The sequence below is a fragment of the Solanum dulcamara genome, chromosome 10 (genome assembly GCF_947179165.1).
Source record: "Solanum dulcamara chromosome 10, daSolDulc1.2, whole genome shotgun sequence".
NCBI lineage: Eukaryota > Viridiplantae > Streptophyta > Magnoliopsida > Solanales > Solanaceae > Solanum > Solanum dulcamara.
Window position 1 is genome coordinate 11,488,092 of NC_077246.1, and position 24,321 is coordinate 11,512,412.

The 24,321-nt window shown below is 36.5% G+C and overlaps 1 protein-coding gene across 1 annotated transcript; it reads left to right on the forward strand.

The window, feature by feature from the left end:
• The first annotated feature begins 10,380 nt into the window (after nucleotides 1-10,380).
• Nucleotides 10,381-24,294, forward strand: LOC129870365 (dihydrolipoyllysine-residue succinyltransferase component of 2-oxoglutarate dehydrogenase complex 1, mitochondrial-like). Its single transcript, XM_055945126.1, has 15 exons — nucleotides 10,381-10,571; nucleotides 10,662-10,733; nucleotides 10,847-10,921; nucleotides 11,786-11,846; nucleotides 11,928-11,955; nucleotides 18,176-18,246; nucleotides 19,280-19,354; nucleotides 19,439-19,494; nucleotides 19,574-19,618; nucleotides 19,727-20,008; nucleotides 20,111-20,205; nucleotides 23,072-23,162; nucleotides 23,248-23,358; nucleotides 23,514-23,708; nucleotides 23,791-24,294. Exons 2-15 carry the CDS (start codon nucleotides 10,683-10,685, stop codon nucleotides 23,980-23,982), a joined length of 1,428 nt encoding a protein of 475 aa, XP_055801101.1. The 5' UTR covers nucleotides 10,381-10,571; nucleotides 10,662-10,682; the 3' UTR covers nucleotides 23,983-24,294.
• The last annotated feature ends 27 nt before the right edge of the window (nucleotides 24,295-24,321 follow it).

Consider the following 24,321-nt stretch of genomic DNA (forward strand, 5'->3'; position numbering starts at 1 on the left):
TAGGTTCAGGAGGTTCAATCCTTGGATTGTTAGTTTTAGGCCATTCTTCATATTTGGAATTGGTTGGATGAAATGACTATAAGCCTTTAAGAAGGTATCCTTATTTAACCAATGCTCCACAACAGGTTCAGGCTCTTGTTCTATGTGGCACAAAGCAGCAATAGCATGTTGGCATGGAATGCCTCTCAGTTGCCAAGTTTTACAACTACAAACTCTATCAACCAAGTTAACTGTATGCTTGTACTCCCCTTCTCCAATCTCAAACCCAACATCAGCATTCCAAAGCACCTTGCATGTCCTAGACTTGTCCTTATTCTCCTCTAAGATAAGTTTAGCCATAGGTACAATATCAGATATCCAGGTGTTGGCAAACTTAATCATGTCCACAGTTCTTGTCATTATCTTTCTCCTAATTTCCTCCAACATGGTTATTATAGATTTGTATCTACATGATATGATCCATGAGTTAAAGGTCTCATACATGTTATTTTCAACTACATCATATTTGGAATGCTCTTGAAGAATGTCCTAACCCATGACACCTTTGGATAATGCAATAGGTCAACACAAATATCCTTACCAAGTTTGCTCATTTTATGAAGCTCATCCTTGAACTTCACTTCAAAACTTACCTTTCAATATCTCCAGAATTGTTTTCTCCTTTCCTCTCTCTTCCAGGTTTGATTCCAATTAGACCATGTCTAGCACACCTTCTAACTTCAGCATTTGATAGCAGTTCATCAACAACTGCATGAAAACCCTGCAAAGAAAACAAAATGCAATTCAATACTTAATAGATAATCTAATAGCTTTAGCAAATGTAATATGTAATTACCTTTTGCTTATCTACCATCATAGTAAGACCCTATCCAGTACCCAACTGCAGGTCCTCTTTCAATTAATTGATAAAGAAATTCCAACTATGCTTAGTTTCCTTATCTACAACTACCCAGGCTATAGGAAACATCTGATTGTTTCCATTCTTGCCAACTGCTACTAGAAGTTCACCCTTACAAGCACCCTTTAAGAAACATCCATCAAATCCTATTATTCTTCTATATCCTTTTTTCCACCCCCCTTTTTAATGCATCCAAGCACATATAGAAGTATACAAACAAATTCTTTTCTGGTGCAGTTTCTCTATCCATTCTTAAAAAAACAGAACTACCAGGATTGATCTGTTTTATAACCTCAGCATAATCACATAATCTTGCAAATTCCATATTCCAGTCACCCATGGATTCTCTAAGAATCATTAGCTTTGTCTTGTAACAGATGGTCCTACTAACATATAATCCTAACTTCTCTCTGCATAATTCTTGTATTTCCCAAATCTTTATGGATGATTGTTTATTTATTTCATCCCTGAATTTGTTTGCTAGGAATTTACTTATACACATTTTGTTCTTATTTGATGAAGAACACTTATGTATAGGATGGTAGTTCTTGATCAAAAAGTTACTACAATCTCTATCAATTGCACCATAACACAACCATTTGTATTTTTCTTTGAATTTACATTTAGCCCTCACTCTATGAATTTCATTAGGCATTAACTTAATCTGATAATTATTTTCTACTACATAATTTGCCAAAGCCTTTTTAAATTGTTTAGCATTTTCAAAAATCATTCCAAGTTCAAAAATAGAGACTTCACATTCAGCAACATACCTAACATTTTTACTCGTCCTTCTTCCTGGTTGATCAACACCCCTAACAGCTACTACATCTAATACATTTGTGCTATTATCACTATCACAGTCTGAGCTATCAATATACTCTTCATCTCCTCCTAATCTGCCAACATATCTATCCTTCTTATTTCTTCCAATATCTTCAAAGCCTCTATCAATACCAGCTTCACCTACTGATATTTCTTCAGGTACTTTCTTTTTTCTCTTAGGATTAAGATTTCTTTTGTTCCTCCTTTCAAATCTAAAGGATCTCAATTTTTCATCAACATCTGAACTATCTTCATTAGGAATGACATTTATATCTGAGTCACTACTTGCAGATCTGACTCATTCACATCTGAAACAGCCTCATTCTCCATATTTCCAACATCAACAGAGTCTTATCATGGTAAAAGACCAGATGGAGTTGGCAATTCCTCTAACTCATCAATTTCATGGACCACATAAACATGAAAGTCATCACCATCTATTAAGTCTTTCACATAGTCTAACAATTGAATATCAAAAGTAACTTGGACAAATTCATTGTTAATTTCATTTTGACAGTAAAAACCCTTCACATTTGTGTATCCAAGGTCTTTAGTGTATGAAAGAAACTCAACAAGAATAAAATAATCTTTATCAATGCCAACGACAAATACATCTACTTCTCCTTTGTAAGTAGGGTTAGGGTCTGCAATAACATGACCCCCATAATAAAAACATGTTAATATATAGTCGTCCATATCACAAAAAGGAAATACCCAAAAAGCCCTTTACTTTATCAGTGCAATTTCAAAAAAAAAACCTAGTTATAAAATGCTAACAGAGAGTGGACACAACCAGAACATACACCTTCTTCTTCAAGGATGAAACATGCAAACACAAGAAGTAGTTGATAGAAATGTCAAAGCCCAACAAAAATGCAATCTCCAACACTTGATTTCAACCTTTAAACCTGGAAATTGGCAACACAAACTAACATAATAGTTAGTACTAACTAAGAATTGAATGAAAATCAAGAAAGATTGAACTTTCATACACTTACCTAGGTTTTGATCGGTGAACTTGAAAAGGGTTTCGCCTTTGAACTGAAGAGACAATGGAGAGACAGTGTTGAAGATCAACTTTTGACCATTTAATCTTAAAGTTATATGACGTGTAAAGTTGGTAGTGTTGGCAGGATATAATTGGTCAACTGATCTATGTGAAGGAAAGTGTAATACACGCTCTAGACTCCAACTTCAGATTATTTAAAAAGTGTCAAAATGACACATCAGACCCTTACATTAGGTGTCTAAAAATGAACATCTCCTGATTTAGGTATCTAAGTGAAAGTTGGTGCCAATTTTAAGAGGCCATACCTCTGTGGAAATTAAAACCACTCCTTACACTTTGTACTCTTCAAGAACAACACATTTTCCTTTAAGAAAATACTTAGTTAAGTATATATTTATGATCATTGTAGAGGAAGACACTTGATTCTTGAAGAAATCAACTAACCTTAAACTTGGGAGAATTGGAGATGATCAAGACTTGAAGAACGCACTTGAAAATAGTCCCAACACTTTCTGTACTAAATGGGAAATGAAATCCCTGAGTTCTATTATAAAAACAACAACTTTGGCTGATTTTTTTTAAAGTGTCACATGTCCCGCAGTGATTGAGAAGTGCGTGTATTTGTCATAGAATTTCCATAACTTTAATTTTACTCCAAAGTCACATTGATGATGAGCGGTTCATTTTGCTGGAAACTAGACTCAAATACCTTTAACTTGATAGGCATATTCAGTCTGATTAAATATATCACTGAAACAAAGTGATTGTAAGCCTTCTAACTCCTTATATATTAGAATATATGCTCATTCAAAGTTAGATGATAAATGAAATCATTTGAAATATTCCTCCGAAATGACCCTTAAACTCGAACCTTTTCTTTAATGGTCTCTTTGACTTATAACTTTGGTGTAACACTTCAAATGACTTAATATAAAAAATACTTGGTATTCATAACCATTTTAATAATATTCTCTCCAAATCACATTGATGCATCAGTGTTTACGAGTTGCAAACGTATGTTAAGTTATGGGTTATTACATAATACCAAGCTGTACAAAAGTATAAAAATATGAAATAGAGTACAAATGCTCAAAATGAAGGGTTGAATTTATTTAGACTGGTCTTATTGGTATCATTATTGTCAACCAACAAAGCCCTTTCAAGGGTATCAATCTCAAGTTCAAGTTTCTGAGAAACTTCATTGATATCACCAAAAAAATTTTTAGACCAAATACTAAGTTTAGTAGCAATTCTTTTAAGCTTGTAATATAGGATCCACATAGGGTTGTCTTAGGGCAAGTTTTAAAATTTTGGATGATTTATAAAAGCAATTAAACAGTACAAGTATAGTGAAAATATACATATACTGAAGTTGAAACTCAAATCATGAAGCATAAATAAGCAACACATGAAATACACTAAACTTGAATCTATTCTCACGCGACTTAGAGCCCGTTTGGATTGGCTTATAAGTTGCTAAAAACAGTTTATAAGTTGTTTTCAATTTTTTTGAGTGTTTGGTTGGCCAACTTAATCATTTTATGCTTAAAATAAGCCCCAAAAATAATTGGGCTTGTTTAATTTAGGCGCTTAGTTTATCTAAAGCAACTTATAAGTAAAAAAAGTATAACTTACATAAATCCCATAGTGTAAGAAGCAAATTACATCTTATTCCTGCTCTTTTTCAATTTATAAAAATTTCCTAAAATATGAGTCATCCGAATACATCTCAATATGCGTGATACATAACAATTGATACATTAATTAGCTGCTCTGTTTCGATTAAAAGGAAAATAAATCATAAGCATTAATATGAAATCCACAAATCAACACAAATCACGTTGATGTCAATCTCTCCCAAGTCATAACAATTTCAAACAATTCAAATTTCAAAATTCCTTCTCTCACATCTCCTCCAAATCTTTCCAGATTCAAAAAAAATTAGAAAAATTATCTGGTACATGATGAATGTATCTATTTTGTTGAGACATTCAGGAATATAAAAAAGCGATGTGAGTTATGAATGATACAAAAGTGATGGAATAGTTGTTGGACAAACTACGGCTTCACCCAAATTGTAAAAATTTCTTTCAAAATCATTGAGAATTATAGAGATATATCATGAATATCTCAATTTTGTTGAGACATTCATGAATCTGGAAAAACGAGGTGAGTTATGAACGATACAACACATGTATTATATTGTGTAGTAGATTTTTTTTATATGATGTTGAGATGAATACATAAATCATGATACACTGTTGTTATGATATTGTATACATTAGTTTGTCCATAAGGTGTTTGATTTTAGGTCTATACATTAATGAGTGGTAGTTATTAGGTATCAAATATAGGCTCTATAACCTTTATGAATGTATCATGTCCAAAGATTTTTTAGATTTTTATTTTCGATCTGGATATATAAGACTTGATACATTACTATTCCTAACATCAGTCGTAAATTGCTAAGTAGTGTACTATTACCAGATACATTAGAGAAGTAAAGATTGTCCGTAATGTATTTTTTTTATATTTGTTCATTATCGTGTTGTCATTATTAAGTATCAGATACATGTATTGTTACCAACGAATGAGTAAGTAACAATAATTTGTATGAACGTATCATGGCTAGTAATGTGTATTGAATACATGTAATACAGAGTACCTATTAATATGAAATATTGCAATTAATATGTATCAATTACATTGCAGTGAATATGTATCAGATACATGTCATGCTAAGGACCATGCAATAGAAATGATAAGGGGTGCTAAGGACCACCACTGGAACTTCACTAATGTATATGTGTGCATAATACACATAGATGCAGTCAAAAGCTCAATATACTTATGTATCAAATACATTATATATTTGGAGATAGGTTCATTTAAAATTGATACACTTAATGTATCACTAAGAGTATGATGTATCAAGTCCATCATATTTTGTATCAGATGAAATAATTTTAAAAATTCATCATGTGAAATTTATAACTTGATAAAATGCATTTGATACATTTTCTTTTGATAATTATATATCAGCTAAATACGAATTTAACATTAAAGGAACAACACATTGTACAAACAAAATTAGGGTTTATATGTATCTGACGATGCAGAATCAGGATACATTCAAACCAATGAATCAACAGAGCATCTAGTAAAAAATCTCAGTCACCAACTTTATGCTTAACGTTACAAACTACAGCACCTTCAGGTATAGATCTGAGAGCAAGTATATTACCAACCATAAGATTAGCTTTTTTTCTAGAATAAATAAACTGACCAGTATACATCCCTTCTTTAGCAACGAACAATTCCTCCTGATGCTATCAAAATTTTGAATATGACAAATTTTAAAAAAATAAAACACAAAGATGAACTGTAAGTTGGAGAAGAAGAAGAATTAACTATGGAATAAGTTAAAATTGATTGACTGGAGAGAGAACCAATTTGAAATTCAATATTGTAATTGTTGTGATTGAGGGAATGAAAATAGAAAGAGGTTGGAGGAGAGAAAATAGGAAGAGAAAACGCGAATTTGGGAGTTGTGGAGTAATGTATTCGGATGATTTGTGTTTTGGAGGAAAAAAGGGGATTTTTGAAATATTTTGAAATGGTAGGAAATAATAGAAAATATGATAAATAAAGATGTATAGATAGGTAATCCCCCCCCCCCCCCCCCCAAAAAAAAAAAAGAAGAAGAAGTTGGGCTATTGACTTATAAGTTAATTTCAACTTATAAACTGCTTTAAATAAGTCAAACAGACACTTAGTACATATTTGTCCATGTCATATCCCATCTTTCATAGTGGGAATTTATTTACAAGCAATTCTACGCGAATCACTTATAACTCTGGCATTTACCTCTGATCGAAGCCAGTAGGTCTTGACGGAGTGTGCCTCTATGAAGATTTCTAATTAAAACCAGACTTTACATCTATAGCAACTATCTATTTAAGCAAAATTATGCTTAAGTATTCAAGCGGTCATTACTTTAGACACTTGAAACATTATCCAATTTAGATTATGTTCACCCACTCAAACGAATTAAGTGGTTTAAATTCATGATTTATGCATTTTTTCAAGCTATTTTATGCTTATTGTTACCTTGTTTGACTTTGATTTAGTAGCAAATACACCTAACTTGTATTGATTATGATATAACTGACTAATTTAGGCATGCTATTAATTCATTCAATGATACGTAGTCAAATGTTAAAAAAATTATTTTTAAATAATAATGCAATTAAAAAGTTTGATACCCTTGTAATATTAGTAAGAAAAATTGACATATTTGTTTTTTTGATTTATCCTACTTATCACAAGCATATGTTTTTTACAAATTATCATAAATCTATGATATTAATTTGTCCAAATTTAGGTATGTTCTTCAACATAACAAAATGTTTTCTTTATTTAGACTAAAATAAGAGACTCTTTTAGAACACTAGGAATATTTTATTCTGAATTAAAACATAAGAAACATCAATACACTGTGAATATAGTTGATTGTAGGTGAATTTACCCAAGAATGGAAGAAAAATGAAAATAGTTGGCTAAGTATTGAGAAAATGCAAAGTCATCATGCAGTGATGCCCATCACAGAGAGATCTAGTCCATTAGAAGGAGCGACATGGTGCCTCAGTTGAAGAACCTCAGAGTTTTGGCCCCAAGTCCCGGAGACAAGAAGTCACCATAATGCGGTACTCAATGTAGTAAAATTTCGACAGGGCACCACGATGGAATAGATATCAACCAAGAAATTTACTAAAGTCCAAGAAAGCAGAGAAGTCAGTGCCACGCGATGCTCAACGCGATAAAATTCACCAATATGATGGGCAGTTCACCGCAATAGAACATGAAGAGGTCCAGGAATTTTTCCAAATCCAAGCCAAAGAAGATGCCATTGCAACGTGGTGCCTAGAGCGGGAAGATTCCCCATGATGGCCAATACGCTCTACTATATTTGGATTCTATCATAATTGTGTTCTATTTAAGAAAGATTTTCTGGCTGAAAAAAATATTTTCTTGATGAAAAGGACTCTATAATATCTCTTTTCTTGGTTTGGGAGTCACTATCGGATAAAAAAGTGTTATCTTTAGAAAATCGAGTTTTCTTTTAATTTGATTCAAATTGGTGGATATTTTTACATGTTCCACTTTCAAGAATGTAAGAAGCCTCTTCATTTGTTATGATATTCATAGCTTTTGTGTGGAGAACAGATTGAGCAGGCCCTATGTTGAAAGCAACAACAATAACTCCTACCAAAAAAAATATATTCTCAAGGCATTCATTTTAAAAACAATGTCATTTTCAACCTTAGAGAATGAGCCTAGATCAGGATCTATAGAAATTGGATTAGGGGGCTTATCGTCAAGGTTGTTGCTTTGCAAAATTTTAACCAAAATGTCTATCATTTGCATACTGATTTGGTTGTGAAGCAAATTAGTCGCCATATTAGAGTTATCAACATGTGACTGAATCATAAGGTGGTTGTGTGGGCCTCTTGTTGTTTCTTTCATAAGGGGCACCCAACTTCTAAAAAATGTTACTTTTTGTTGCCTTCCTAACCTTCTTTGCATAAGGTATTTCATTGAAGGGTTCAAACTTAGACTTCTTGATTTTAGCAAACTTTTACCACTCTTATTATTTTTGAAAGACTAATTTGAGAGTTCATTGTGGTCTCAATAAGAGATGATTCTGAAGCTTTGTTGTTTCTAGTCTCCATACCTATGATCTTGAATTGCAAGAATTTGGAAAGAGTAATTGTCTAACTGGCTTGGAGAGTTATAGCGTTGTTCTTAGTTTCCTCTGCCGTCCTTTACTAACATTGGTCCATGATTCTTCGGTCGCACCAATTTTTAATTCTATAACCTCTCCTAATTCTAAGACAATAATAGTATTTTTATCCACTTTCATATTCTAGAAAGTCTTGCTCTTAGCAGGGAAGGAGTAGCTTATTTTTCTGTAGGCTCTTAAAGTAGTTTGCTTCCCAAAAGTATAAGGGCCTTTGAATTTAGGGTGTTGAGTCCTGCATTTTTGGTTACTATGGCTTTGGGCCTTACGGTGAAAGCATAATTCGCATATGGATTCATACTCAATTTTTGCATGATTATCTCCTTCATTCCTGCTTTGTTTTGTATCTCAATTAGAACTTCATGGTAAATGGTCTGATAATGTGATTTCCACTTTAATTTTGATAATAGTAGGCCTAGTCTTCAATCTATTAGCTTTATAATATATATATACAAATTAGATCTCAAAATCAACACAAAACATTTCATTCGAAGAAGTGCTACTACTAGACTTAGAGGTTAAACCCAACAGGGGGCAAGAGTAGTCTCAATCTCTGGCTTAACTCTGGCTTAAATCGATAGTCCAATTAGAAGTTTCATTTAGATGTCACAGATCGAAATAATATTTCTGCTATACACATTCCTATGATATTCTTCTAAAGCAAAATCAATTAAAACATGATGAAGATTATTCACGTCAATCTCGATAGCTCCTTTGATAGGCATAGTTCTCCCAGTATTAAGATCTTACCCTTTCAATCGAGTGTCAAATTCCAAAAAATTTACCTAATAGTCAAATCGACAAGTCTCAACTAGATTGACATGCTCTTTCTTTGAGAAACACACCTCTGATTTTTTTTTGGCTACCAACCCCTAGAGAGGATGCTCTAGTTGGACTTTCCTCTTTGTAAAATTTACTTTGTTGATAGTCTCTCTAAGAGATGCTAGAAAGTTCAAAGATGGATCAACTATTGAAATATGGGAAAAGAATATTTGTACCCAAAAAGGATAGCTATTTACTAGCAGCTATTCTCTTAGTTTTATACCTTCTGTTTTTCACTGCTAATTCACGTTTAAAGCTTGATATCATCAAAATATATATATACTCTCTATATATACTCTGATGGTATCAAAAAGAGCAATACTTAATTACTCCTTGATACTATTAGATTACATATATAACATGCGGTGTTTCAGTAAAAAGACTACTCAATTACTGTTGATATCATCAAGGTATATAAATATCATCAGAGAATTATATTCCATCTGAGTATATACATGTAGATACAATCAAAGTGTATATATACTCCGATGGTATCAAAGATGAAAAAATAGTGTTTCAATGAATAGAATAATGGGACAGTCGAGTAAATAGTTTGGGCCATGGATCCAATTCGGATAAATAATTTGAATTAATCCCAATTTGAATAAATACTTTGCCTAATGGGTACAATTTGTGTAGTTTTCCTTCGAAATATCGGGGATATATCCAATTCTCTAAAATTAGAATTTACTAACAGAGGGATCTTTTGAAATTAAAGAGGGGAGGGGGGGCACTAGAAAGGGGATTGGGGTGAGGTGGGGGAGTCTGGTGGTGCTGGAGCTGGACGGAAGGCCCTCTAAAAAAGGTTAACAGAGATCGTTTTCAAATCATGTGTTAATGTTTGAGACAAAGAAGAAAAGTGGAGAAAAGAGAAATGTAGAGAGATCGATTTGACAAATGCTGAAAATGGATGTAGTAAAGGTGATTTAATTACAAGCTTAGGGAATGAATAATATATTAACCTAACTTTAGGGTATAATTTGTGTATTTTTCCATTTCTTTAAATTCTCTTTTGGGGACAAGTTGACATTTCTAGTTTATTCTCTCACCTCCTTCCGGAAGACAAAAGCATAGAATAGTCTGAATAAGAAAAAAAAAGCAAAGCTGCTACAAGAAGTGCGAACTGGTTCTCCCTTGAGACTTTCCCTCTCTGTTTCCTTTCTCCATCGGCGCCCTCCTAAACCCTACTCTTTGATCTTCCTCCATTGATTCTTCAGGTCAAAAACTTCTTCTCGTATGTAGCATTTTTCTGTAAGAGATCTACTTTATCGCCACCATCTAAACTTTTTTTTTGATTTGTTTAACAGTTTTAATAGACCAAATCTACGATGCTGGGCATTTTAAGGCGCAAGGTCGCTTCTGGCGCCTCTTCTGCTTCGGTATGTTTTCTGATTTGACCTTTTTTGTTTTTTTAGTTGTATACTATGTCCAGAGCTTTATGATGAGTTGATGAAATAAACACGGCAAATTTTTTGTTTCTTCTTTTTGGCAGCGTTTAGGGAAATCTAGGTATGCGGTTCGACCTGCAGTGTGTACATCTAGAATTTCATCTGAAGCAACAGAAGAGGTAATGTCTATTTATACCGGGATGTAAATGTTATCTTATTAAGATGCAGATTGATTTTCAGTTTTTAGATGGTCAAGTTTTTGCTAATTTTTTTATTTTTTGAACATTTCAACCCGAAATTCTTTCACATTAGTTCAGTTTTAAGATAAATACATTATTGAGCTAGCGCCCAAGGGAGTGACGTAGTGGTCAATAAAGTGGGTTAAGAACTATGATGTCTCAGGTTCAAGTTCCAGTATAGACAAAAAACTAGTCAATTTCTTCCCATATGTATTCGTTCCTTGACAGTATGGAAAGTCTGTATCTATAGGGAAGTCTTGGGGCTCATCCGTCCTAGCCCCTGTGGACAGAGTTACGTGGTAGTGGGAGGTGAGAGATATCACGTGGAATTAGTTGAGGTGTGTGCAAACTGGCTCGGACATCACGGTCATCAAAAATGATATACATTATTGAGCTATTGGGTTTTAGTACTTGGTGATCATTTGTCAATAGTCTATCTTGGTCAATGAAATGATAGCATTGTTTTGAATGTCAGTCCTTAGATGTTACCTGTGGTTTAAGTTACCTTGTCTTTTTCCCCCCTTCTACTTCTCCTTATCTACTGCCACAGATGTAGCTTTCAGCTATGATTGTGTTCTGAATTAGCTAGCTTCCAGAATTCACGATATAATGTTTTGAGATAAACCATCTGATGGTTAAACATGCCATTTATCTTTTTTTTTTTTTGATCCTCTAATTCTGGGATGGTATTTGTCTTTTGAAATTCCAGTCTCATATCTTGGACTGGCTTTGCTCCTTCCTTTTCCTTGTATACTTTGTTCTATTTGAGATTTTAGGGATAACATACTTTTCACATGTCAACAGATATTACTTCTTCCTCGACAATGCGGTCATGCTCGGCATTTCAGTCACCTTGTTTTACCTGGTAATCATGGTGGCTCAATCAAAAAATTCAATATATTCATCTCACGTTGCTATTGTTATTAACTCCTAGTTTTTGATACAGGATGCTCAATGAACTTGAGGCTAGAAAGGTTAGTAACCATTTTCATAACTAGGAGACCTGGTTCGTAAAGTTGTATAGCATGAAAAGATGCACCATATGTTTCCTCCAATTAGCCTTCCCATTTTCCTCCTTGTAAGACAACCATGCTTTAGTGCTATGTTTGGAGGTGAAACCACCCATTGCTTTTTTAATCTTTCTGAATTTTAGTATTGTTGTTAGCTATACAGCTTGATCATTGTTTTTTTTTTGGTCATTATGCTCTACTAGAAGATGAGACCTTGTTTCTGGAAGCTGCCTATGTGTCTTCCTGTACTTAAATGAGAAATTAAAAACTGAGGCAGTCCGAGGCCTCATCTGAATATGAATGATTAAATTGTCTCTAGATCTAAACATTGAATGATTAAGACTATTTGTTTTTTACACTAGAATATGTATAATTCATTTATTTGTAAATATAATACAAAAAAAAATGATTATTTGATTAAAAAAAAAGATGAAACTATGTTCGCTAGTGATGGTGGAAATGGCTAGTTGTCATAGTGGTGATGGTAATGATTGGTGTTGATGGCTAGTAATGATGGTGGTGATAGTTGTGATGACGGATGTTGTTGGTGTTATAGTGATTGTCATGATGGTGGTGATTGTTAGTGGTGGTGGTTGTGATAGCAAAGTTGGCGGTGTTGATGGTGGTAGTGGAAGAATGTGAGGTGGTTGATGATGTGTTGGTAGTAGTTGGCACTAACGAGAGGGGTAAAATAGTAATTTCTTGAGAATTTCCGAAAATGACCCACAAGGTCATTACAATATCCACCACTAAATATGCTGTTCGTCCTCGAACATAAGATAAAGAAAAGTACCTAGAGTCTCAAAAAGCTGAGGTTCCTGGCCCGCATATCAGACTCTAACTCCTAAGTCGCCACCTCAACAGGCCGATGTCGCCACTGCACCTTGATCGAAGAGATCTCCTTGGTCCTGAGCCTACGAAGCCGCCTGTCTAGAATAGTGACCGGCTCCTCCTCATAAGTCAAATCCGGACCCAACTCCACTGTGTCATATTAAATCAAATGGGACTCATCCAGGATATACTTGCAAAGCATGGAGACATGAAACACCGGATGAACAGCTGACAATCTAGGAGGCAAGGCCAACTCATAAGCCACCCCACCCACTCTCCTCAGAATCTCAAATGGGCCAACAAATCTCGGGCTAAGCTTGCCCTTCTTCCCGAATCTCATCACACCCTTCATGGGTGATATCTTGAGCCACACGCGATCACCAACCATGAACTCTAAGGGACGGACCCTTTTGTCAGCATAGCTTTTCTGACTACTCTGGCCTGTTAATAGTTGACTCTGAATCAAGCATACTTGCTCCATAGTATCCTGGAGTAAATCAATATCCAATGCATCCACCGCAACTATATCAAACCAGCCAATGGGTGACCGGTACCTACGGCCATACAATGCCTCATACGGTGCCATCTGAATGCTGGAATGATAACTATTATTATAGGCAAACTCCGCCAAGGGCAAGTGTTGGTCCCATCGGGCATCAAATCAAATCACACAAGCCCTAAGCATATCCTCCAACACCTAAATAGTCCGCTTGGACTGGCCATCAATTTGGGGGATGGAATGCTGAGCTCATGTCTAATTGCGTACCCAAATCACGCTGTTATGCCTCCCAAAAGTAAGGTGAACACTGAACCCTGATCTGACACAATAGAGATAGGCACCCTTGTAACCTAACAATCTAACGAAGGTAGATCCTAGCTAACTGCTCCGCATTGTAGCTAGTCTTCATCGGGAGGAAATGGGCTGATTTGGTCAATCGGTCCATAATCACCCAAACAGTCATACTTACCCAATTCCATGGGTAATCTAAACACAAAATCCATGGTGATATGCTCCCACTTCCACTCGAGAATGGACATCCTTTGCATTGACCACCCGGTTTCTGATGCTCCTACTTCACTTGTTGGCAATTTAGACACTTAGCCACAAAATCAACAATGTCCCTCTTCATGCCACACCACCAATAGTGTTGTTTCAAATCATGAAACATCTTTGTCGCTCTTGGGTGAATAGAATACTTGGAACAACGAGCCTCCTCCAATATCATACGTACCCAATCACTAGTCTTGGTCACACAGATGCGACCACTAATCTTCAAAACTTCCTCTGGATCAAGAGAGGCTGATTTAGCTTCACCTCTCAACACTTTGTTTCGAATGGTCCTAAATTTGTGATCCTCTAATTGGTGTGTACGAATCTGATCCATCAAAGTAGACCTAGCCTCCACAAAGGCCAAAATGCTATGATATGTAGAAATATCAAGTCGGACCAACTGCCTAGCCAATGACTGAACCTCCAAAGCTAAAGGCCTCTCATTCACCTTAAGGAAGGCCAAACTACCCATACTAGATGCTTTGCGACTCAGGGCATCCGCTACCACATTAGCTTTACCAGAATGGTGATGTCATAGTTTTTCAATAACTCCAATCACCTAAGCTGCCTCATGTTCAGATTCGGCTGAGAAAAGAATACGTAAGGCTACAGTGGTCAGTAAAAACCTCACAATGCACACCATAGAGATAGTGCCTCCTCAACTTCAGAATGAACACTACCGCCGCCAACTCTAAGTCGTGGGTAGAATAGTTCTTCTCGTATCTTCAATTGTCGAGAAGCATAAGCTATAACTTTACCCTTTTGCATCAATACACCACCCAAACCGACTCCCAAAGCATCACAAAATACAATAAAGGCCACACCCTCCTCGGGTAAGGCTAGAATAGGTGCTGAAGGCAATAGCTCCTTGAGCTTTTGAAAGCTCGCCTCACACTCATCAATCCACTGAAATGCCACGGTCTTTTGAGTTAGCCTAGTCAATGGGGCTGTAATAGAAGAGAAGACTTGAGCTTTTGAAAGCTCGCTTCACACTTATCAATCCACTGAAATGCCACGGTCTTTTGAGTTAGCCTAGTCAATGGGGCTGCAATAGAAGAGAAGACCTGAACAAACCGACGATAATATCCTGCCAACCTAGTAAAGCTTCAAATCTCGGTAGCCGAAGTAGGCCTAACCCAATCACAAACCGCTGCAACCTTGGTTGGATCAACCATAATCCCATCCTTGGTCACCATATGACCCAAGAATTCCACGGACTCGAGCCAAAACTCATACTTGGATAATTTTGCATACAACTTCTCTCTCAATCTCTGAAGGACGGTCCTCAAGTGACTAACATGATCACAAAAGAGTCCAAATAAGGTCGGAATACTCAGTTCATCAACTCCATAAAAGCAGCTGGGACATTAGTCAACCCAAAGGACATAACCACAAACTCATAATGCCCATAACAAAACCTGAATGCAGTCTTTGGGATATCAGATTTCCCAAACCCTCAATTGATGGTAACCTGACCTCAAATCGATCTTTGAGAATATCGATGCACTCTGAAGCTGATCAAATAAGTCATCATTGCGAGAGAGAGGGTACTTGTTCTTGATGGTGACTTTGTTCAACTGTCGATAGTCAATACACATCCTCATAGTACTATCCTTCTTAACAAATAAGACCGGTGCACCCCACGACGATGCACTAGGTCGAATAAACCCCTTCTTCAACAAATCTTTCAATTGTTCTTTCAACTTCTTAAATTCCGCTAGAGCTATCCGATAAGGAGAAATGAAGATGGACTTGGTGCCCGACTCCAAATTAATCACAAAATTGATATCACGGTCAGGAGGAACACCCGACAAGTCTATAAGAAACATATCCATAAACTCTCTCACCACCCCCGTAGTCTCTAAAAAAGATGACTCCTTAGTCAGATCACGTAAATGAGCCAAATAAGACAAACAACCTTTATCCATCAAACGATGAGCACGAATATAAGATATAACCCCTTAGGATACGAACTCGAATTACCCTTCCACACTAAGCTAGGCAAATCGGGATAAGCTAAGATCACGATTTTTGCATAACAATCTAATATAGCATGATAGGGAGATAATCAGTCCATACCCAATATCACATCAACATCAAGCATGTCTAATAAAATTAAGTCTGCATGGGTCTCTCTACCCGAAAATATCACCAAACTCCCCCGATATACCCGATCCACCACTAAGGACTCACCTACCGGGGTAGAAATAGTAATAGGCACAGTAAGAGGCTCATATATATAATCACTACCCATATGAAAATAGGTCGACACATAAGAATAGGTAGACCCTGAATCAAATAACACTGACGCAGGATGTTGGCAAATCGGAACATTATCTGTAATAACTGCATCAGAGGCCTCCGCCTTCAATCTACTTGGTATAGCATAGCATAGCTGACAGTCACCTCTAGCCTGCGAACCACCATGAGTGCCACCTCCAGCTCCACCCTTGGCACCCTTGGTGCCACCTCTAGTACCCTGTGAAGTACCTCGCACGACTGGAGCGGGAGTAGAATGAACAACCAGTGTCTCGGGCTGTCTAGTAGAAGGAGCACGTCTGGGGCAATCTTGGACCTTATGCCCAAACTCATCACACACAAAGCAGCCTTGAGGTCATGAACCGCGTGGATGATAGCCGAAAGTGTCGACACATCCACCAGAGCCCAAAGAACCACGATAACTAGTTTGACCTGATCTGGCTCCACCTATACAATCTGTGCCCTAAATAGCTGCCTGAACTGGTCTCCTGACAACCATGGGTGCTTGAACCCGAATACTCTCTGCCTCTAGAGGAATGACCACCGAACTGACCTTGTTGATGGAACCTCTTGGCCACGCCTTGTCTAGCATGTCAAATGCACTCTATCATTCTGGCATGGTCAATAATACTCTGAAAAGTACCACTAGATAGCACAAGGGAGGCTGTAGCCTCCTGAAGATAACCAGCGAATCCCTTCACCAGCTTGTGAATCTGCTCAAACTCAGTGGGAGTACTCGACATAGCATAACGAGACAACTCATTGAAGTGAGCCTCATACTTGGATACGAATAGGGAGCCCTGTTCCAATTTGTCAAACTTATCCCTGCGCTGATCATAGAGGCTATAAGGCACGAACCTATCAAGAAACACTTCTGAAAATTGCTCCCAACTCATCATAGGGGAGCCAGCAGGCCTACGAGCAAGGACCGATCTCCACCACTCCTTGGCCACCCCTGTAAATCGATATGAAGTGTAAGCTACTCTATGTGCCTCTAGAATACCCAGGTTGAACAACCTGTCCTGGCACTCAGTCAGACAGTGATAGGTCTTCTCCCCAATCGTACCATCAAATATGGGAGGGGCCAATCGAACAAACCTCTGGAAGCTTTTCTACTCAGCTACTGACATAGCATCACTAGCAGAAACTGGCGGAGCTACAAATCTCGGAGGCACGATAGAAGGCACTGAAGAACCCGGAGTCTGAAATCTAACACTAGGCCCTTGAACTGGCGGTGTAGCGCCAACCACGATAGGAGAGCCTGAAGTACCTGGAAGAACACCAGGAGTTGGAGCACCATCCAACCTAGCCAAAAGTCTCATCAGTAACTCCTGAAGCATCGGAGTACTGTCAGGAATTGCAGGACGCTGGGCTAGCCTCTACTCCTCGGCTTGCTGCTCATAAACATCCTCATGCTCATACACAAGCTTAGGTGATGGCTCTCTAGCTCGTCCACGAGCAGGTGCTTCTCCCTTCACTCGACCTCGTCCCCTGACTCTACCACGTCCTTTGCCTCGTCCCGCGCACTGGGGCTCGAGTAGCAGGTGCAGCTTCACCCTCGATAACTCTGGCTCTAGTCCTCACCATCTGCACAAAAGGAATAGATTAGAGGTATACAACACTTGATATGAATAACTCACACTAAAGGAATCAAAAGAAGGAATTTATCCTAACAGGTATCTTGTATCCTCTCGAAGATAAGTACTGATCCGCGAGACTCTACTAAACACCTTGCTCTTTAACTTATGAGACCGGTGAACCTAGCGCCTTGATACCAATTTGTCACGACCCAAAAACTAAAATTATTTTATTTTCTATTCTCCCATTTTCGTCACCAACTGTATAACAAAAGATGAGATAATATGCCTTGAAGTATGTGCATGCTTTTTATGCTGTACCCTGTTATGATGTTATTCTTGCTTTTTGGTGGATGTTAATGAGTAAAGAGTAAGAGAAATTGATGATTTTGCTACATTTTGCTGCTTCTACTTTTCTTTTCCCCTGTTTTTTGCTGGTCCACATGAATTATTTCACTGTCTGCAGGGGAGCTGTGGGTAATCTTCACACAAGTCTATCACAACAGATTTGCAGCAGGCCTTTTTGTTCAAATAGTGGTATACCTTCTATAATAGTGATTAACCTCGTCTTTTGTTGAATCTTGATAATAATGCTGTATCTGATTATAGAGTTACCAGTTTTGGAAAAAAATAAAAATGCTGCATCTGCTAATGTACAACATGTAGCTATTTAAAATTAAAATGTCTTCTCTAGTTTTTGACACCTGAAATGATTATTACCTGTTGGTATCCTTAGAGAAGATTCCTTTTTCTTTTCCTTTTCTATTTTAGTAATGAAATCTTATGTAGATATTAGTTGAATTTTGCAGGTTCTTTTGTTATTTCCATTATGATCTCTAACTTTTAACATGTTAATTACGATAATCTGCAAATTCCTATTTGAGAGTGTGTGATTAATTTGTATTATCTATCTAAAGATACAGAGATAGCTACTTGGAATGGGATGAAATTAAGTATTCATTTGAAATTTACAATTGATTTATACTCATATGTTGTGAAATGATGGATTGGTTGGATGTTTACTCTTATATATCTTCTTGTTTCCATTTCTGGTCTTCTTTTCACTGCTATCCCTTTTTCTTCTTCTATTGGACTTGGTTGGGATTAAATATGAATACCTTAAACACTAGGACATTTTCCCTTCTATTATTATTACTAGTACATGAATTCAGCTTATGGATATCTTGAAATATGTTAATCCAAAGTGGAGGAATCAGCTGTATATGTACTGCAGTAATGGAGTTTAATGATGACTACTGGTGTTATGTCTAGCATAACTCATGTATTCATTGTGTGCACAATTAGTTGTCTCTCAATTATAGTGACAAAGTTACAATTAATCACTTTGCTTTCATTGTTATATACATGAATTCCACAGAATTGGATTATCATAAGATGTGTCAACAAGTATGGTTGAATGAATGACTATCTGTGAGATGTCTGACAATTTTATTAATAGTTCAGAAAATGCTTAAATTGCCATGTCCTACTGTGCTCAATTGTCTCTGCAATGTGATACAATTACTAACATTTTGTGCCTTTTTCCCCCTCATGTGTATATCTGCCAAAGGTGATCTGGTCGATGCTGTTGTTCCTTATATGGGTGAATCCATAAGCGACGGCACACTGGCTAAATTGCTGAAGAGTATGTTTTTTTTTATTGTGTCCACAATTTTTTTTAAAAATCTTTAGCCCTTGGTTCTTTTAATCTCTCATTCTTTTTATGCAGATCCTGGTGACAAAGTAGAAGTTGATGAGCCAATTGCTCAGATTGAAACAGATAAGGTAATTGAACATGTTTAACTAATTAACTCCAATTTTTGTATGGGTTTCTCTGGAGGTTAATGACTTACATGTCATCCAGGTAACAATTGATGTAACCAGTCCTGAAGCCGGTGTAATCCAAAAGGTATAATATCTTTTCAACACTGTAACTCTTCATTTTCTTCCCCAGGTTTATTATTCTTTTGTTATTTTGATATCAATGGATTTTGCATCTGCTTTTGAACATTTATAGTTTGTAGCTAAGGAAGGAGACACTGTGGAACCAGGCTTCAAGGTTGCTATCATTTCAAAATCCGGTGAGGGTGTGGAGAGTGTAGATCATGTTGCTCCATCTGAGAAGCCATCTGAAAAAGAAGCTCTGAAGCCACCTTCTCCCGTTCAAGAGAAAAAAGAGGAAGAGATAAAACTCAAAGTTGATACAGCTCCTGTGAAGGAGAAGTCTAAGGGAACTTCACCGCCTCCTAAACGCTCTGCTACAGAACCGCAACTTCCACCTAAAGAGCGGGAAAGACGAGTAAGTCTCTTAGACTTTTGAAAGCTTATTGTCACGACACTATTTATTTGAGCATCTGTCTCAATTACTGAATAGCAACATCCGAATGCCCCTTGATAATAGGTTCCCATGACTAGGCTCAGGAAAAGAGTTGCCACTCGATTGAAAGATTCTCAGAATACATTCGCATTGTTGACTACATTCAATGAAGTTGATATGTAAGTTTGGATTGTTATTTTGATAAACAAATTTGTGAGCTTCTTTGTCATATGTTGTAGCCTAAGTTGCTCGGACTCTTCACTTTCGGTGCCGCACCCGTGTCGACACGACGTGGGTGTGGGTGTGGGATCCGTACCCAATCTGGCCAACTAGTTTTGGATACTTTGACCGAATCCGAGAGAAATTCTGAACAGATTCAATGATTTTTGTAAGCAAAACAAAAACTAAGGTGAAATTGAAGAAAATGAAATATCTTGTATATATAACTTTTTATTGCCACTCCCCTTTCTTTTATCTCCTTCTAGGATTCTGCTCTTGATCAATATTTTCTCCTCAAGTTTTCCACGTAATATCTCATAATTTAGGTTTTATAACTCTATTTTTAGATATTCGAATTATTTGTAGCCGAATCCCCGCACCCGTATCCATATATGGATCCATATACCCGAATCTTAAACTTTAGATCATAGAGGATCCGACCTCTAGATCCGCACCCTTATTGGACACCCACACCCGAGTCCGAGCAACTTAGGTTGTAGCTTAAACGTACTGTTATCAGAAAGATAACCTTCTTTGACAACTTGATCTATGTCGCATGGATTCATATAAGGGTACATATTCAGTATATGCCCCTAAACTTTTTCATTTAGAGTTGATTTACCTCTCTTTATAAAAGTGACTCATATATACTCCTACTGTTACACAAATGGCTCACATATACCCTTTTCCTCTAACGGAAGTGAAAAATCAATTTTATATTTAGAATTTAAAATATTTTATTAAAAAATGGGAAAAAGGATAAATATATCCCCGAACTATCGTAAATGGCATCTAAATACCCTTCGTTATACTTTTAGGACACTAATGTCCTTACCGTCTAACTTTTGGGGTGTATATACCTTTGAACTAACGGAGGGACACATGTCTCGATCTTAAAGGCTACCACAATTTTTTTTACCCATATATAATTTAAAGACCCACCCAAATAACTTAGACCCGCCTCCAAATTATAACACAAATCCCCCGACAGTAACACAAAATCTAGAACCTAAATCAACCTCTTCTTTTTTCAAACTGAAAGAATCACTGAAAAGAACTCACCTAAGATTCATCCACCACAAAAAATGGTCAACTCCCATTATTGTATTCACAAGATGTAATACTCCTTACACTAATTTCAACTAACTCCACTTCCTCATTTAAGCATAAATCATCAAACCCGCATTCAAAATCAGTTCTTTCTGATGAAATCTTGTCTGAGCTGCCTTGGTTAGCTTACTTGAGTTCAGGTACTAAAAACGACGTCGTAAAGATAAAACAGCTGCTTCAGCCAGTGTATCATCCGAGGAACTATTATCTGTTGCATCTTGATTTGGAGAGTTCAGATAATGAGAGATTGGGACGGTCAAAAAAGCCAAGTGAAGCTTACGAGGACTCAGTCTTCACTTCTCCGATCATCTCTGATTCTCCGATCAGTCCAGCCAGGATAGCTCCTGTTATAGCGGTTTTCTTGCTCTGCATATACTCGTTCTATTTTTTCAACAGATCCATTTCGGAGAATTTGCTTCTAAAATTGATTTTCAGACATGATAAGGTTGGATTTAGGGAATTAGATGGCTGAATGAAAGTGAAATCGTTTGGGGGGTTATAATTTGGGTGTGGGTCAAGTTATTGGGTGGGTTTTTTCATTATGGAAAAAATCAAATAAATTTTGGGTAGACCTTTAAGATTGGGACATGTGTCATTCTGTTAGTTCAAGGGGTATATACACCCTAAAAGTTAGACGGTAAGGACATTAGTGTCCTAAAAGTATAACAAAGGGTATTTTAGATGCCATTTATGATAGTTCAGGGGTATATTTGTCCTTTTTCCCCCAAAAAATATTCATGTAGGGGTATACTTTATACTTCTCACTCTTTTTTGTTTTTTTAAAATTCAACGGCTAGTTTGAATTTATTATGTTGATGGTCAAATTTATTTTGAACTTTCTTTCTTGTAACATTTATCATATATGCCCCAATTATTTTTTATAGATACAAAAAATAAATTACAATATATCCGGAAAATAATTAGTTTTAAATATTTTTGTTTTACTTTTTTCTCTTTTTTTCATTCACACTTTTTTCCCCATATTCTTACACTAAAGAATGAAAGAAAAAAAATAAGAATAAGAATAAGAAATTCAAATAATGATAATCAAAGAAGTCAAATAAAATATCACGTGTGAAAAGGATCATATATACCCTTACATGAATTTTTTTAAAATTAAAAATCAAAAAAATAAGTTTAAAATTAATTTTTTCACTTCCGTTAAATAAAAGGGTATATGTGAGCCACTTTTGTAATGGTAGGGTTATATGTGAGCCATTTTTATAACGGTAGGGGTATATGTGAACCACTTTTGTAAAGAGGGGTATATGAGTTCTAAATGACAAAATTTAGGGGTATATTAGACCCTTTTCCCTATTCAGCATGTGTGTTAATTTTGCCAACTTTGTATTTTGAAGAATCCACGTGAAGTACCCATACTCATATCACACCTGTTCGACATGGGTATGCCAAAGAAAATGGAAGGGTCCATGTATGACATAACAGGTCCTTTAGACGAGTAAAACTGGTTTACTTGAGTGATTTAGAAGGTCCAAATCTTAGTACTTCCTTCTTTTTGGTGATATTTGTTTTTGTAGCTAGTGATAGTTGAAGTTATAACTTAAGCATCTTTCACAAGTTGATTTCCTGTAAGCAGACTGTTTTTGTTCTTCTGATACATTAGAGGTGCAGGAGCCATTTTTCATAGCCCATGAAGTGAAGCTACACACTCATTATATTAGTTGTATTCACTTTCTTCAATCTTTCATATTGCAGGACAAATTTGATGAAGCTCCGATCCGAGTACAAAGACACGTTTGTTGAAAAGCATGGCGTGAAGTTAGGACTCATGTCCGGATTTGTGAAGGTATGAAAAGCATCAATGTTAATAGTTTTTTTAATATATTTTCGTTGACCAACTCCAATGAAAAAGATCTTATGCTAAATTTCAGGCAGCAGTTAGTGCACTCCAGAATCAACCTATAGTTAATGCAGTTATTGACGGCGATGACATCATATATCGAGACTATGTAGACATCAGTATAGCTGTTGGAACCCCAAAGGCATGCCCACCCTTTCTTTGACTCAATGTTTTGAATTATATTGACAGTTAATAGACAAGTAGTCTGATGGCTCGGATTTGTCCTTTTACCTGCTTTTGAGACCCTACTCCACGTTATTGCCAATGTTCTTCAACTTTCCTTTTCCAATTGTTCAGGGTCTGGTTGTCCCTGTTCTCCGTGATGTTGACCGAATGAATTTTGCTGAGATAGAAAAGACAATAAACGAACTTGCTAAGAAGGCAACTAATGGAACCATCTCTATTGATGAAATGGCTGGAGGATCGTTTACAATATCCAACGGTGGTGTCTATGGAAGTCTTCTAAGTACCCCCATCATAAATCCTCCCCAGGTACTTGTCCTTATTGAGACAAATGGTTTAAAATTTCCCATAGATCCATCTTTTAATTGATGTTTATTGCTTGATTTTGCAGTCTGCTATCTTGGGAATGCATTCAATAGTGAATCGCCCAATGGTTGTTGGAGGCGACATTGTCTCAAGACCAATGATGTACGTTGCACTGACATATGATCATAGGCTGATTGATGGAAGAGAGGCAGTATACTTTTTGAGAAGGATCAAAGATGTGGTAGAAGATCCACGTCGCCTGCTCCTTGATGTTTGAGGATAGATATACAACCATCTCTGGCTTTTGATTTGACTTTTCGTGGTATACCCAAGTGTTTGTGCAAGCTAAAAACCAGAATAAACGTCGTCAAAGTTATTGAGGCCTTTGACATTGCTTTTGTCCCTGATTATTCAATCAAGTTGCAACCATCTATACTTGAGACATAAATAGAGCTATGTAACAATTCAATCTTTCCCTTTCCCTGATTCATCCTTTTCCACAACTCTATACTTTTCACATGATGCCCAAGGATTGCTTGAATATATTTCACCAGCTTTAACTGTTTTTATGCATTTCAGTTTCATGTTATGTAGTGACTTTTGTATCTGTCTTCTT

What these genes read in the sequence shown, in the direction of transcription:
- LOC129870365 (XM_055945126.1), top strand. Translation starts at nt 10,683, where the DNA reads ATGCTGGGCATTTTAAGGCGCAAGGTCGCTTCTGGCGCCTCTTCTGCT. An exon ending in CTGGCGCCTCTTCTGCTTCG is followed by an intron (nt 10,734 to 10,846) that starts GTATGTTTTCTG and finishes TCTTTTTGGCAG; the next exon opens with CGTTTAGGGAAATCTAGGTA. An exon ending in ATGAACTTGAGGCTAGAAAG is followed by an intron (nt 11,956 to 18,175) that starts GTTAGTAACCAT and finishes CACTGTCTGCAG; the next exon opens with GGGAGCTGTGGGTAATCTTC.